The sequence below is a fragment of the Phyllopteryx taeniolatus genome, chromosome 5, assembly GCF_024500385.1.
Source record: "Phyllopteryx taeniolatus isolate TA_2022b chromosome 5, UOR_Ptae_1.2, whole genome shotgun sequence".
NCBI lineage: Eukaryota > Metazoa > Chordata > Actinopteri > Syngnathiformes > Syngnathidae > Phyllopteryx > Phyllopteryx taeniolatus.
Genome location: NC_084506.1, coordinates 6,094,291 through 6,107,599, shown reverse-complemented (window position 1 = coordinate 6,107,599; position 13,309 = coordinate 6,094,291). Strand labels below are relative to the sequence as shown.

Genomic DNA, 13,309 nt, shown 5'->3' with positions numbered 1-13,309 from the left:
TTAATCAAATATGGTTTAAATGTCAAATTATTCTTATATGGAATAATTGTAATAATAGTTACAGCTCATTAGGTTCTGAAATTGAACGGATGAGTCTGATCATTCGTAAATGAGGTTAAAAAAAGTAAAACTTTATTTTTAAAAAAGTCAAATAGATTATTTCAGTAATTAAATAATACATTCTCGTTTTCAATTCAAATCAAATATTTTTTCCTTTAGTTTTAAGTTGTAGTTATAATTTATTTAATTATAGCTAACAAATTATTCAATAAAATAAAAACCCTAGTGCACATATCTACTGGTTCAATCTACTAATATTTTAATTTACAATAAAGCAACAACCATCAACAACATGGCCTCTGCAGCCCTCTGGTGAAGAAAATTTGTTTTACGTTTCGTGCTATTTGAAAGACTACATTTTGGATTTGCGGAGATGAAATTTGGCAAGAATAATTATTCCATTCATATCAAAGACTGGTTTAGTTTTGTGGCTCTCGTTATTAAAGAAACCAAGCCATTTTGCCAAAGAAGCGCATCTTGGCTCACCGACGTGCCTACCAGGCGGCCGAGTTGGCAGGGGCGACTTTCCCATCAAAGGCATGGATATTGACATTAATTCGTAATCTGCTCATTTCTCAACCGTCATTTTTACGAGTTTTACTTCACGAGTTGGTCAATGCCAAGCGTGTGCTATCGATACAAAACATCCCTTGTCCCCTGTCGTAATTGTACAGCGTTGTGCGTAACTGGACCGGTATCCTTGCTCTTTCGGTGTTGGAACGTGATGACGACTTTGCCCCTACTAGCTTATTAGCTACAAATGTTATGCACATAGTTATAGAAATTATCGTCGGCACTTCCTGTTTATTTTGGTGACGACACGCCAGTCCCGGTCCAATGACGTTTGGTTCCGCGCATGCATCCGGTTCCGACGTCACTCGCCAACATGGCGGCGGATTGGAACAGAGGTAAAGTATTTGTTTTGACACGTCCGTGTCCGGAAAAGAAGGACTATCACTGAATTTTACCGTGTTTTTAAGTTTCATTTTACGATGACTTCCATTAAGAAAAGTAGCAGTGGAACAGAGTTGTCACGTACTTATTCGTGAAATAAGACTCGAAGTTGACGAGTTGCTTCCCCCCCCCCACTGTGACGAAATGTTTTTACGTGCTTTTAACAAACGAGTTTTCTTTTTTATGAAACGTATGACGGTCAGCTTGGTAGTGTCTTATCTTCTGTGTGTCATACAAGGAAGCGGTGTGTCATAGAAGGTGTAACGTGTTTGTCCTGGCAGGGCATGGTTCCGTGGAGGACATGCTGGACGCCGAGAACGAGCGTCTGGCTGACAACTTGGCCACCAAAGTGTCCCGACTCAAATCTGTAAGTAAATCGTCAATAAAATACGATCATGTTTTTATTTTTAAACGCTTTACGGCCAGAATACGATATGACTCGAGGAATAGTAAAAAGTAGTCCTCCAAATAATTACTTGACTCGAGTAAGTATTGAGTAAAGAAAAAAAAAAATCAAGTACTGAGTAACTGGTGAGTGTGACTTCTGATTTATCATTTTTCAAATAAGAACATAAATGTCGAACAGAAATATCAAATATGCATCTGTACATTCAGGTATTGCCTGATAATATCACTTTAAAAATAACAACAACAAAAAAAAACGTTTTGGCCACTATAAATATTCCTAAAATAACTTTTTTTTATTGACGCTTGTGAAACAGCACAACAGAAATTACATTGGAAAAACTGAAGCGAGTTCAAAGTGGAGTTCGAACTTGCTCCTGAAATGTGGACATTTCTAGGCAAATACAGATGACATCGCTGTACTGTGGTCATGTGACCGCCTGGCTCCATTTGACTGATTGGAGGGAGTCGAACGTCGATTGTGGTTATGTTGGATTTGGAAAACAGTCGCGATGCGACAGCACCCGAGGCCCAAGTCTCTCTGACAAAACCAAAACAAAGCGCAAGAAGTAACAAGGTCCAAATAAAAGTAGCCAGCGGACTATCCGAGTGTAATTGGAGGCAAACTAACGTTTCCTCTTTACAAAAGTACTCAAGTAAAAGTAAAACATGTAGCGTTAAACTAACCTCAAGTGCGATTTATCTGCAGAGGTAAGTACTCTAAATGTAACTGAGTATATGTAGGGCGTTTTGACTAGGGGTGTCCCGATCCGATCTTTGAGATCGGAAATTGGTCCGATGTCGGCATATAAATGACGATTGGATCGGATCGGACAGGATCTAAAAGCTCCGATTTGACCACTTTTATACAAGCGGTCCATTCCATGCTCTGCTCTAGTACTTGTATCCGGATGGCGTGTGGCGCCAACGTGATCGCAACAGCTTGCTAAGGTGCTAACATAGTAGCAAGGAGTACGAGTGAATGTTGCTTGCTTAAACTTTTTTATTGACACTCTAGTTGAAGTTCACTGTAAAACTAAACGCATAGCAAAAGAATTACACCTATTAAATGTTTTAGTTACCCTATGTAACCCGTTGGTTAATAAGAAACGGGTCAGTTTTTCTCAATCCCTCTTGTCGCTGATTATTGTTCTAGTTCACTTCATTAAGCCTTTTCTAAGATTCCATACTACAAAATAAGTCGTGTATGATTATTTGCTGATATCGGATCAGAACGATATCGGTTTCGGCCAAAACTGAAGGCTGCAATATCGGTATCGGATCAAAGTGAAAAAGTTGGATCGAGACATCCCTAATTATGACCTAACCTGTGTTTTGGGGACAGTACTGATGTCATCACATTTCCAAAGCTGAGGTCAATTCTTCATTATCACCACAAGCGCACAATAAATATAACGGTATTATTTGGAATAAATATAGTCTCATTTCATGAGCTGTATTAAGTGTGCGGAACCTTCTCCGACAGTTGGCGTACGACATCGACAGAGAAGCCGAGGATCAAAACGACTATTTGGACGGCATGGTGAGTTCAAACCTATTTTAGCCCTCGGGGTCAAACCGGCAAGTGAAGGTAACCCTGTGTTTTGACGTATTTGCTCGCCCCGCCAGGACTCCAACTTCCTGAGTACCACGGGCCTGCTGGGCGGCAGCGTGAAGCGCTTCTCCAACATGATGCGCTCGGGACGCGACAGCCGCCGCCTCATGTGCTACGTGGCCATCGGCCTGGTGGTCTTCTGCTTCCTGCTCTACTACGCCGTTTCCAGGATGCGACGCTGACCCGTTCGGCGTCTCTCGGCCGCTCCCGCCGCAGACGGCTGGAAGACTCGGGGACGAGGGGAAAAAAAAAAAGCGAGGCGAGACACGGGGGTGATCTGCAGGGGGGGGCGGCAAAGATGGCGCCTGAGCAGCAGCCGGGACTCAGAAGAGACTTTTTTTATTTATTATTTTTTTGTCCTTTGAGATTTAATAAGAACTGTGGATCTCTGGAAAAAATGTGGAATATTTTGTAAAAGACAGTGACATTAAATGTAAACATTCCTGCATTTGGTAAAAGACTCATTGTTACATATTTTTCTTATGTTTTTAGTTCAAATCAATGTCTATTTCTTATTTTCAATTCCATTCTGCTGTTTTTTCCCCAATAAATGGCTTTAATTACCGAATTGTTTCTTTTAAATAAATATTATGCATAATCGTATGTTTAATTCTGTTAACAGTATGAAATGGTCCATTGGTTTAAATAAACCAATGTGCCACTTATGAAATGCTACAAAATAGTATTATCACGGATATGTACCTTAAAATTAGGTAATGTATATCCATACATTTTATTTGCATAATTTTCATTACAACAGTAAAATTTTCTCAGTAATCATTAAAAAGTACCCTATAAAACTAAAATGGTTTTTGGTTTATAAAAATATTTGATGAGCCATGTTAATGTTATTCTAAAAAACGCATGTTCTATGCAGTATACAATGACACATCCATACATTTATTGTATTGACATAAGATACACTAGAATTATTTTTAATTAGTACAATATATTTTTTCATCGTCTTTGGAATTTTAAGTTTGATTTCGTAACTAGAAGGTACTAGTTACGATTATAATTAGTAAGTAAATGCATTACAAGAAATTGTATTTCCAACATAGTCTTTTCGAAACATTCTTATTCAAAGTTTCAGAGGAGATCGATACTTTTTTTTTTTAAGTTAGAGCATTGAGCGTAAACGCATATACTGTGACGTAATCATTCGGGGGGAAAATGCATTAACTTCGGCTGCGCTCGTTTCCGCTCGGCTTTTTCCGGCGTCTCATTGTTGCGAGGACTTGTGGAAAAACAAACCGTGAGGTGGCCTTTCCTCTATCCGGCGACATTCTTTTGCTTCGAATCAAACACATTTATTGTTTCTTTTATCTGTACAAGTGAAATCGTTTCCGCGTGGCTACCGAGTGCCTCTTCGGCGTTCCCCGTGGCTCTTCGGTTACATTCGGCTCTCGTCGTGTCGCTCGTCGGAGGAATGGACGAAGCGGAGTCGGCGACGAAGGCGCTCGGGCTGGATGAACCGCCCCAGCGGGCGGACTCGGATACCGAGTCGGAGGCCGAAGTCTCCACGATGGATGTGATGGCGCCGCCGGGAAACATCGGCATGGGAGCCGAAGCGATGCCGAACCCCGACGAGGCCGAGTCGTCTTTCGCAGGCAAGGCGACGCCGAGCTCCTAGCTAGCCAACAGGCCGCTAGCTCACGCCGAATGGCGGGCGCCACAAATCGCAAATTGACCCACTTCCTTTGAACATTGTCAAGAAATAAAGGCTGAAAAACACACTTTTTTTTGCGTAATAGTTGTAAGCGAATCGGTCAATCGTTTACAAGCAAAATAAGCGAGTTGTGAGTACAAGTTTCTCCAGACTCCCTTTACGTTTTAAGGAATTTAAGTTTTACAAGAATCGTACGGCGTCACATAGTTATACGTTCAGAAAAAAAATGCTCTTCTTTTTAGCTTTCGTGATATCTACAGTTCATCGGCATAAGTAGTTAAATTTGATTCATCCGAGATCCATGTTTTCCCACTTTCTCTCCAAAAGACGAAAAAGTTGTAAACTTTATTCACTTGCTCGGTCATTTTTACTCTTCAGTGACTTTGTCACCTACAACCACCAAACCCTGAGAAGGAGTTCACTTATTTTCACATTCAAGAATATTTACAGTCCAACGGCGTCATTAGGAAATGTGTTCAGTCAAGAGTTTACTCAAGCAAGTAGATCAATGTTGTGTTCCAAAAGCCCCCAAAAATTGCCAAACCGAACTCACTTTTGCGGTAATTTTGACTTTGCAGTAACTTTGTCACCTGGAATCGCCAAACCCTGGGAAAGGGTTCACTTCTTTTCACATTTAGTGATATCTTCAGTCCATCGGCATCATTAGTAAATGTGTTCAATCAAGATTTCACGCAAGCAAGGACTTGTTATTTTGTGTTCCCACTTGGTCTCCAGAAGCCCCAAAAGTTACCTCATAGAACTCCGCTCACTTATTTTGGTCATTTTAACTTTGTAGTAAATCTGCCATGTATAATCTTCAAACACTGAGAATGACTTCTTTTTTTTTTTTTTTTTTGGATAATATCAACAGTTAAATGTGATTTAATCAGGATTCATGCATAAACAAGTGCTTCTGTGTTGTGTAACTGAAGTCTATTCTCTCGTTCATTTTTACTTTGCTGCAACTCTTGCATATAATAATTACAGCGAAGGAATAAACTTGTTTCATGATATAAAAAAAAAAACAATTAATTGGTATCACGTAGCGTCATAGGATCGTCAAGTTCAAGAAACAATGCACTCACGTCCACATTTCAACGAGGTCAACAAGGGACACGGTCGAACGCGTTCTCCAAGTCCACAAAACACATCTAGACTGGCCGCGCATGGTCGTTCCAACCCATTTATTTTTTTTAGTAGTCTGGTGACTCTCCACTATACATCTATAACAACAACACAAGCTGTTGTGTAGTCAGCTTGTAATAATATTTAATGTATTTGTGACGATGAGATGTCCTTGTGCAGAGGTGTCCACGGTGGCGGTGGAAGATGTTCAGGCTGCAGATGACGTATTCACCAACTCGGTGGACGCGGTGGAAAACCTTCCGGAACACGTGCTGGTACAGCAAAATACACGCGCGCACAATATACACGTGTATTTGAATTGGTGTTTGTGTGTGACAGAGTGGAAGGAGCCCCCTCGAGCTGGGGGAGGGTCTGAGTAGCCAGAAGACCACCCTGATTGTAGTCCACACCGACTCTGGACTTATAGAGCAGGACACACTCAAATCCACGTCCGCCATCTCCACTGGTACAAGCACACGCACACACACACACACACACACACACACACACACGCGTGTGTTTTTGTGTCTTTGCGTATGTGTATCCAAACGTGGGCATGCATGTGTGCGTGTGTCTTTGTATGTGTGTGATTGAGTGTGTGTCTTTTTCTGGGTTATGTGTTTTTCTGTGTTTTGTGCCTTTTCTTGATGTGTTCCTCTTTGTGTGTGCGTGTGTGTGTGTGTGTGTGTGTCTTTGAGTATGTATGTGTGTCATTTCGGGCTGGGAGACAAAAATCGAAGAACCCGGCTAAGTCGACTTCAAAAATAGGTCGACGTAGAATTTCTGCCTCGAAGCTCTACCTTTAGCATGCTAAATTGCTAGCGCGCTAAAGTTAATCGTGAATGCTAACTGTTGCGCAAAGGCTGATTGTGTTGTCTCAAATTCTGAGTTTATACCATACAGTCAGTACCAAACATATTTAGTTCTCATAAATAAAATAAAATGAGAATAAAATGCATGTTAGTAGTTTAAAAAAAAAAAGTGAAATTTTTTTTGGGGGCGGTTGGGGGGGACGATTACTCAATTACTCGATGGAATATCTATGGGGTAATCGATTCTAAAAAGATTAAGTTGTCACAACACTACTGTCATTGCATGCCGACGCGTGTCTTTGTGTGTGCATCGGTCCGTGTGTATATGGGTGTGCGTCTTTCTGTGTGCGTGTCTTTGTTTCTTTCTGTACACCTATCTTTGTGTGCGCGTTACTTTGCGTGTGTGTGTGTGTGACGAGCTCCCCTATTTGAACCCTGAGGCCTGGAGACTCCGCCCACCCCGCTGACTCCACCCCTGTCCCAGGACAAAGACCCCGCCTCCAAGTACAACTGGGATCCTTCGGTGTACAACAACGAGTTGCCGGTGCGATGCCGCAACACCGGCGGCGCCCTCTACAAGAACCGCCTCGGCTCAGGTGATCACACCAGCCGCAACGTTGTGTCGTATTCCCGCAATGTCGGCGTAGAACTCCAAATTTTGGGAATACAAGACAAAATTGTAAGGATGCAACACAACAATGTAGGACTATTACACACATTGTGGTTATGAAACATAACATTGTGGGAATGCAACGTAATATTGAGGGTCCACGGCACAAAATTGTGGGAATACTACACATTGTGGAAATGTAAGACAGTGTGTGTGTGTCTGTGTATGCAACACTATATTGTGTGTATACTACATGACATCATGGGAACATTACACAAAATAGTGTGGATATAAAACCCAACGTTGTTGGCATACAACATAAACATTTTGTGTACCAACAATGTTGTTTGATATTCCCAGAATGTTGTCCCACCATATTGTGAAATAAATACCCATACAATGATGCACTGTGCCTACTATGGGATGTACAAGTCCCCCAATTTTCTGTTGTATACCCGCAATGTCGCATTACCACTGTATTGTGCAATATTCCCAGTTATTTATTACCTGTGTACCTCCAGTGCTGTGCAATATAGTCCCGCAATGTTGTGTTGCGTAACTACTATCTTGTAGATCCACAGTGTCGTGTCGTTTCCTTTAGAATATTGGGTAATATTCCCGCAATGTTTTGCGTGGTGTGTTCAGGCGGTAAAGGTCGCTGCATCAAACATGATCAGAAGTGGTTGACGCCCACAGAGTTTGAGGGCCTGGCCGGTCGCGCCAGCAGCAAAGACTGGAAGAGGAGCATCCGATACGCAGGAAGACCTTTACTCTGCCTCATACAGGTCTCAACATGTCTACATAGAGTGAGTACAGTACCGGCTAGCCCCAAGCGGCCTGGTCTAATGCTTTGGTGGCATGTGTCTACGTCCAGGACCGCATCCTGAACCCTCACGCCGCCTCGTGTACATGCGCAGCCTGTTGTGACGAAATGGTGTTGGTGAGTCAGCGCTGATTCTGGTCCATCGGCTGGTTCTGCTGCTTGATATTGTTCAATATGATTCGCGCCAAATGCGATTAGTTTCACTCCAATTTCAATATGATTGCTACCAATTACGTCGCAATGTGATATGATACGATTCACTTTATTCATGGCTCAGTATGATATGTTTCACGCCGGTGCGGTATATGCATTCGACAAAACAGGCCCCGAATGAAGGGCAAAGCTTCATTCGTATTTACGTATAGCATATCATATTTCTATAGATAAATGATCGACATGTATTTAACGGTTAACCCTAACCCTAACCTAACCCACCGTGCTGCCCAATATGACATTGTTCACTCCAAATATGATATGAATCTCTCCCATTACGATACGATTCCCTCTGATTACAATTTAATAAGGTATGATTCACTCTAATAAGAATCTGATTCAATTCGCTTATGATTGCATCCAATATGAGTCGCTCCAATTCTGATACGATTCAGTACGACGCGATTCACTCCACTTGCGATATGATTCATTCCACTTAAGAGAGGATTTACTCCACTTACAATATGATTCACAGTATTTACAATACAATTCTCCAAAATGAAACGACCTGACATGGAAAAGCTGAAAGTCACTTCTTTTCACTCTGATTCACTCTGACTCAATATCTGACTCATTTTATTCCACTTACGTTTCAGTGTGATGGGATTCATTCAATTACCGTACGATTGAGGCCACTTACGATTCAATACGATACGATTCTTTTCATAGGTCCTGCTTCCTGATACTGTTAATCATGTAATTGTTGTGCATTTCTGTCCCAAGGATGGAGAGTCCCTGGAAGCCGAGAACATCACAATGGTACATCTCATTCTTGACATTTTTAGAATAAATCCATCGGCTCTTGTTGGATTGTGTGGGTGTACTTAATGTTGTATCCGTTTTAAGCAACTTCCTGTTGTCTTCAGAACGGTCCAGTGCGCCTCTTCGTCCCCTACAAGAGGAGGCGGAAGGAGACGGATCCGCCGCCTGTTCCCGCCAAAAAGGAAGTCTCTGCGAGCAAAAACATCATGCTCAGCCCGGGAACCACATGTGAGCCACGTGACCGCTGTCTGCTCTGCGATCGGCTGATTTGTCACAGCCCCGTAAGGTCTTACAAAGATGGCGTCCTTATGGTTCTCCTCCCGCAGTCACGGTGTCGCCCATGGGTCAGATCACGCCGTCGGGCACGTTGACATTCGAGCGCTCTCCCACCAGCGACACGGCTGCCACCGCTGCTGCCGCGGCCGCCATCATCTCAGACGCATCGGCGCAGAATGAGGTGTACACAGACACAGCAGGTACATGTATTAGGAACATTACACTCCAATTTCATTCTGAATCACTCCAGTTATAACACAATTCACTCCCAAAATGATGCACCATGTTGTAATTCGTGACACAGTTGAGTCAAAATATGCGATTCTCCCCACTTACGATTTAAGATCATGTAATTCACTTCAGCTAGGATGTAATTCACTCCAGGTATGATATAATTCACTCACTCTACAATTCAATCCTAAACGAGTCGCTCTCATGAGATGTGATTCATTGCAGTTACGATAAGATTCGCTCCAAACGCGATATGATTCACTTCAATGAACATTGAGTGGTACTGGTCCACTTTTTCACATCTTGAGCTTGGTGCAAAACCCAAAAATCTTTTACATACAGCAGCCATACTGCCTGAGACTACATCCAAAGCTGGCAAATTTGCCGGTTGTCTTCAACCCCTTTTTTGTGTTGGTAGCTTTCACGGCCATTTTACTTCTCGTGTGCTGTCTTAGGACTGCTCTCCTCTTTTTGTGTCCTGCCAGTGTTGACAGCCTTACCGACGTTGGCGCTGTCTCATCAGGCCAAGATGGCGGTGGCGTCCCCTTCAGCCTCGCCGGTGGGCACCCTGGATGCGGGGCCCGTGGCAGGACCTCTGGCGGGCGCGACGGCGACGGCGGCGGGGCCGCCGCTGCTGAGCGAGGGTCCGAAGAACGCCTGGCAGTGCCTGGAGGAGATGGTCAACACTCTCATGAGCAGCGTGCAGCAGCTCAAAGCGTTGATAGAACAGGCCAAGAGGGACAATAAAGGACAAAAAGAGGTGAGGGCACACCCCACACCGCACGATAATCACTCGCAACACCACCCATGCCATAATATCACTGTTAACATAGCCCACTCCTCAAGATAATCACTCGCAAAGCTCCCCACAACACTGGATAATCACTCTTAAAAAACATGCTGCAATATCACTCTGAACGCACCCCACACCACAGGATCATCACTCCACATACCCCACTCCTCAAGATAATCGCTCTCAACACACCCCACACCGCACGGTCATCACTTGACACACCCCTCTCCTCAAGATAATCACTCTCAACACACCCACCACCTCGGGATAATCGCTCTCAACACACCCCACACCACCGGATAATCGCTCTAAACATACTCCACGGCACGTGATGATCACATGATCACTCATACCACAGGATAATCGCTAAAAGAACACCCCACACCAGAGGATTATGACTTGCAACACATCCCGCACCATAGAGTATTCACTCTCAATGCACACACACCACAGGATAATCACTTTTAACACAATCCATGGTACATTACCTCTAACACACCCTACACCACAGGATAATCACTTTCAACGCCCTGCATACCACAGGATAACTCTTAAAATACCCAACCCCACAAAATAATCACTGTTAACGCACCACACCACAAGATAATCACTAGCAACACACCCCGCACCACAGGAAATCACTCTTAAGTCACCCCACACCACAGGATGAACACTGTCAACACACCTCACACCACAGAATGATCACCGTTAACACATTCCACAACATATGATAATCACTCGCAATGCTCAAATTTGGCCCTATTATCGGGATGTTTGTACTCAGCTTAAATGCTCACACCTCATTGGGTGTGCGTGTGTTCAGTGCGCCGTCAGTCAGTCCCTCCAGAACCAGATCACATTCCAGACGCCGGACAACTCGCAAGCCAAACGGAGCGCCGACATCGCTGAGGTCATCATCAATGTATGTTTTTCAGTAAGAACACGGGGTTACACAAATAAAAAAAAATGCTTTCAAAAAAACGTAATATATGAAATATATGGATTGCCTTTACTAGGAATGCCTAAAATTTGAAATCATCATTTTATGGAAAACGGGACTTGAAGCGTGACCGTTGCATTCAGCACGGAAGACATTCATCCGTACAAAACCAATCATCTTGTGTGTCCGGAAGAGAAAGAAAAAAAAAAAAAAGGGCCTTCGTTCACAACGATATATCGTCGCGTTCATGGAAATGTTATGGATCAAAAGTACGAGTAGTATCGGTTACTGAACAACCGTAAACATTGTGATGTCATTTCTCGGTGAAATCACACAGTTGTTGTGTTTTCAGCAGGTGTGCGAGAACTGCGGCCGCGTGGCCCTGAGCGAGTGCACGGGCTGCCGTAAGGTCAACTACTGCTCCATCTTCTGTCAGAGGAAGGTGAGGAACAAATAGCCGCTCTGACACACGATGCCTGAAGCAAATGCTCAAAGACAACGTTACAAGCGCAGTTCGTTATCTTTGCGAGCGACAATCGCAACGTTCCGCTCGTGTTCGTGAGCAGACATCGGAAGCCGGGAGCCACTGCTCGCGTATTGTAGGATTTAGAATTTGGAAATTTCCCATTACTTTCTGCCAGCGTGTTAGCTAGCGACACACAAACCAACATCACTTGATGAACAAGGAAGTTATATGACACGGACAGACGCTCGTTCGGAGTCGAGGTGCAACGAGAAATCGACAACTAATTGATTATCAAATTCATCGACAGCTATTTTTGATAACGGAGGAATCGGTTTGCCGACCTCGTTGAACTTGAAATTTCAGCCTCTCAACGGTAAATATTCTCCGATTTCTGTCCCCCTCCATGAAAGCAGACTGATTATTTTTTGTGTGTTCAATCAAGTTAAGAGATTTGCAAACATCCGCTTTGACTTTGGACAACAATGGTCAACATTTTTTGCCGATTTTCTGATGGGCGTTACGGACCAAACCACTAACTGGATCATGATCAATTTAGTTTGTGCATTTTCTCCACTGTCAGTTTGAAATAATGTCCTGTTTTTTAATAAAGGGATGGAAATTAAGTGTTTTTTTTTATTTTAACAACAGTGGATCCATGCTCAAACGCACTAATTCCATGTGAAAAGAAAACAAAAGTTGAAAAGTTGAGTGTCTGGCCACCCTTCAAGTGTAACATGAAACAATCAAGTCTAAAATGTGTCAGCGAGCGAGCCCTTCCGCCCCACTGTGATGTCACAGTGAGGCTAATTGACATAATCAGTTTTTTCCCCCCCACTTGTGTGACGAATTGTTGTGCTGCGCAGGACTGGCGAGATCATCAGAACGCCTGCTGTCAATCAGGAGGGGGTGGGGCCATTGCGGAGGACGAACCAATGGCATCCGTCGACATGGACAAAGTTAAGTGAGAGGGCGTGGCTGGACCCGCCCACTTGAATCCTCCCCCATGAGAAGATGAATTAAGACAGTTAAGGAAGAAAACACATGAAGACTATTTATTTTTATGTATTTCTTGAGGGATTTGATGATCTTTTTATGTTTGAAAGCTTGAGCAATCACGCTTTATGCATTATTTTCTTGATTAACGTGAACGTGATTAAACATGTTTTATGTTACACTTCTTGCCAGACATTTTTTTCCGCCAAAATGATTTTTGTCTTTTTAGTGTCTACAGCTTTGAGGATATGTTTTTATTTGTTGTTGTTTGCTAAACTTAAATACAACGCCCCCAAAAATAGGAAGTTATTTATTAAGTTGTCCATGAATGAATAAAAATGGAAACATTCTATAAATATGTATATATTTGTTAATTTTTGAACCTAGTCATTATTTGAATGATTTATATATTTTTATGGATATACTGTGTGTCATTGAATAAATCATGATTGAGTTAGTACTTAATATGAAATTTTATTTTGCAATGTAATTCAAGGACATACTAAGTCATTTCATTGATTCATATTTTAATTTATTTATTTTTGTCTCAAAAACTCTCCAG

General features: G+C 42.6%; 2 protein-coding genes across 8 annotated transcripts; both read left to right on the top strand.

Moving 5' to 3' along the window:
* The first annotated feature begins 823 nt into the window (after nucleotides 1–823).
* bet1l (Bet1 golgi vesicular membrane trafficking protein-like) lies at nucleotides 824–3,598 on the top strand. Its single transcript, XM_061773103.1, has 4 exons — nucleotides 824–968; nucleotides 1,296–1,381; nucleotides 2,906–2,962; nucleotides 3,049–3,598. Exons 1-4 carry the CDS (start codon nucleotides 917–919, stop codon nucleotides 3,214–3,216), a joined length of 363 nt encoding a protein of 120 aa, XP_061629087.1. The 5' UTR covers nucleotides 824–916; the 3' UTR covers nucleotides 3,217–3,598.
* A 625-nt stretch (nucleotides 3,599–4,223) lies between these two features.
* Nucleotides 4,224–12,926, top strand: deaf1 (DEAF1 transcription factor). Of its 7 annotated transcripts, XM_061773738.1 has the most exons (14): nucleotides 4,224–4,289; nucleotides 4,370–4,644; nucleotides 6,009–6,103; nucleotides 6,168–6,294; nucleotides 7,081–7,236; nucleotides 7,896–8,056; nucleotides 8,125–8,190; nucleotides 9,010–9,045; nucleotides 9,153–9,276; nucleotides 9,375–9,524; nucleotides 10,041–10,315; nucleotides 11,172–11,270; nucleotides 11,641–11,730; nucleotides 12,618–12,926. In XM_061773738.1, exons 2-14 carry the CDS (start codon nucleotides 4,464–4,466, stop codon nucleotides 12,717–12,719), a joined length of 1,662 nt encoding a protein of 553 aa, XP_061629722.1. In that variant the 5' UTR covers nucleotides 4,224–4,289; nucleotides 4,370–4,463; the 3' UTR covers nucleotides 12,720–12,926. The 7 variants fall into 7 exon arrangements, 5 of the variants coding, with proteins under 5 accessions (XP_061629722.1, XP_061629723.1, XP_061629721.1 ...); XM_061773739.1 differs by having other exon boundaries at nucleotides 4,241–4,644; nucleotides 11,644–11,730; XM_061773737.1 differs by having other exon boundaries at nucleotides 4,241–4,644.
* Nucleotides 12,927–13,309: the final 383 nt, after the last annotated feature.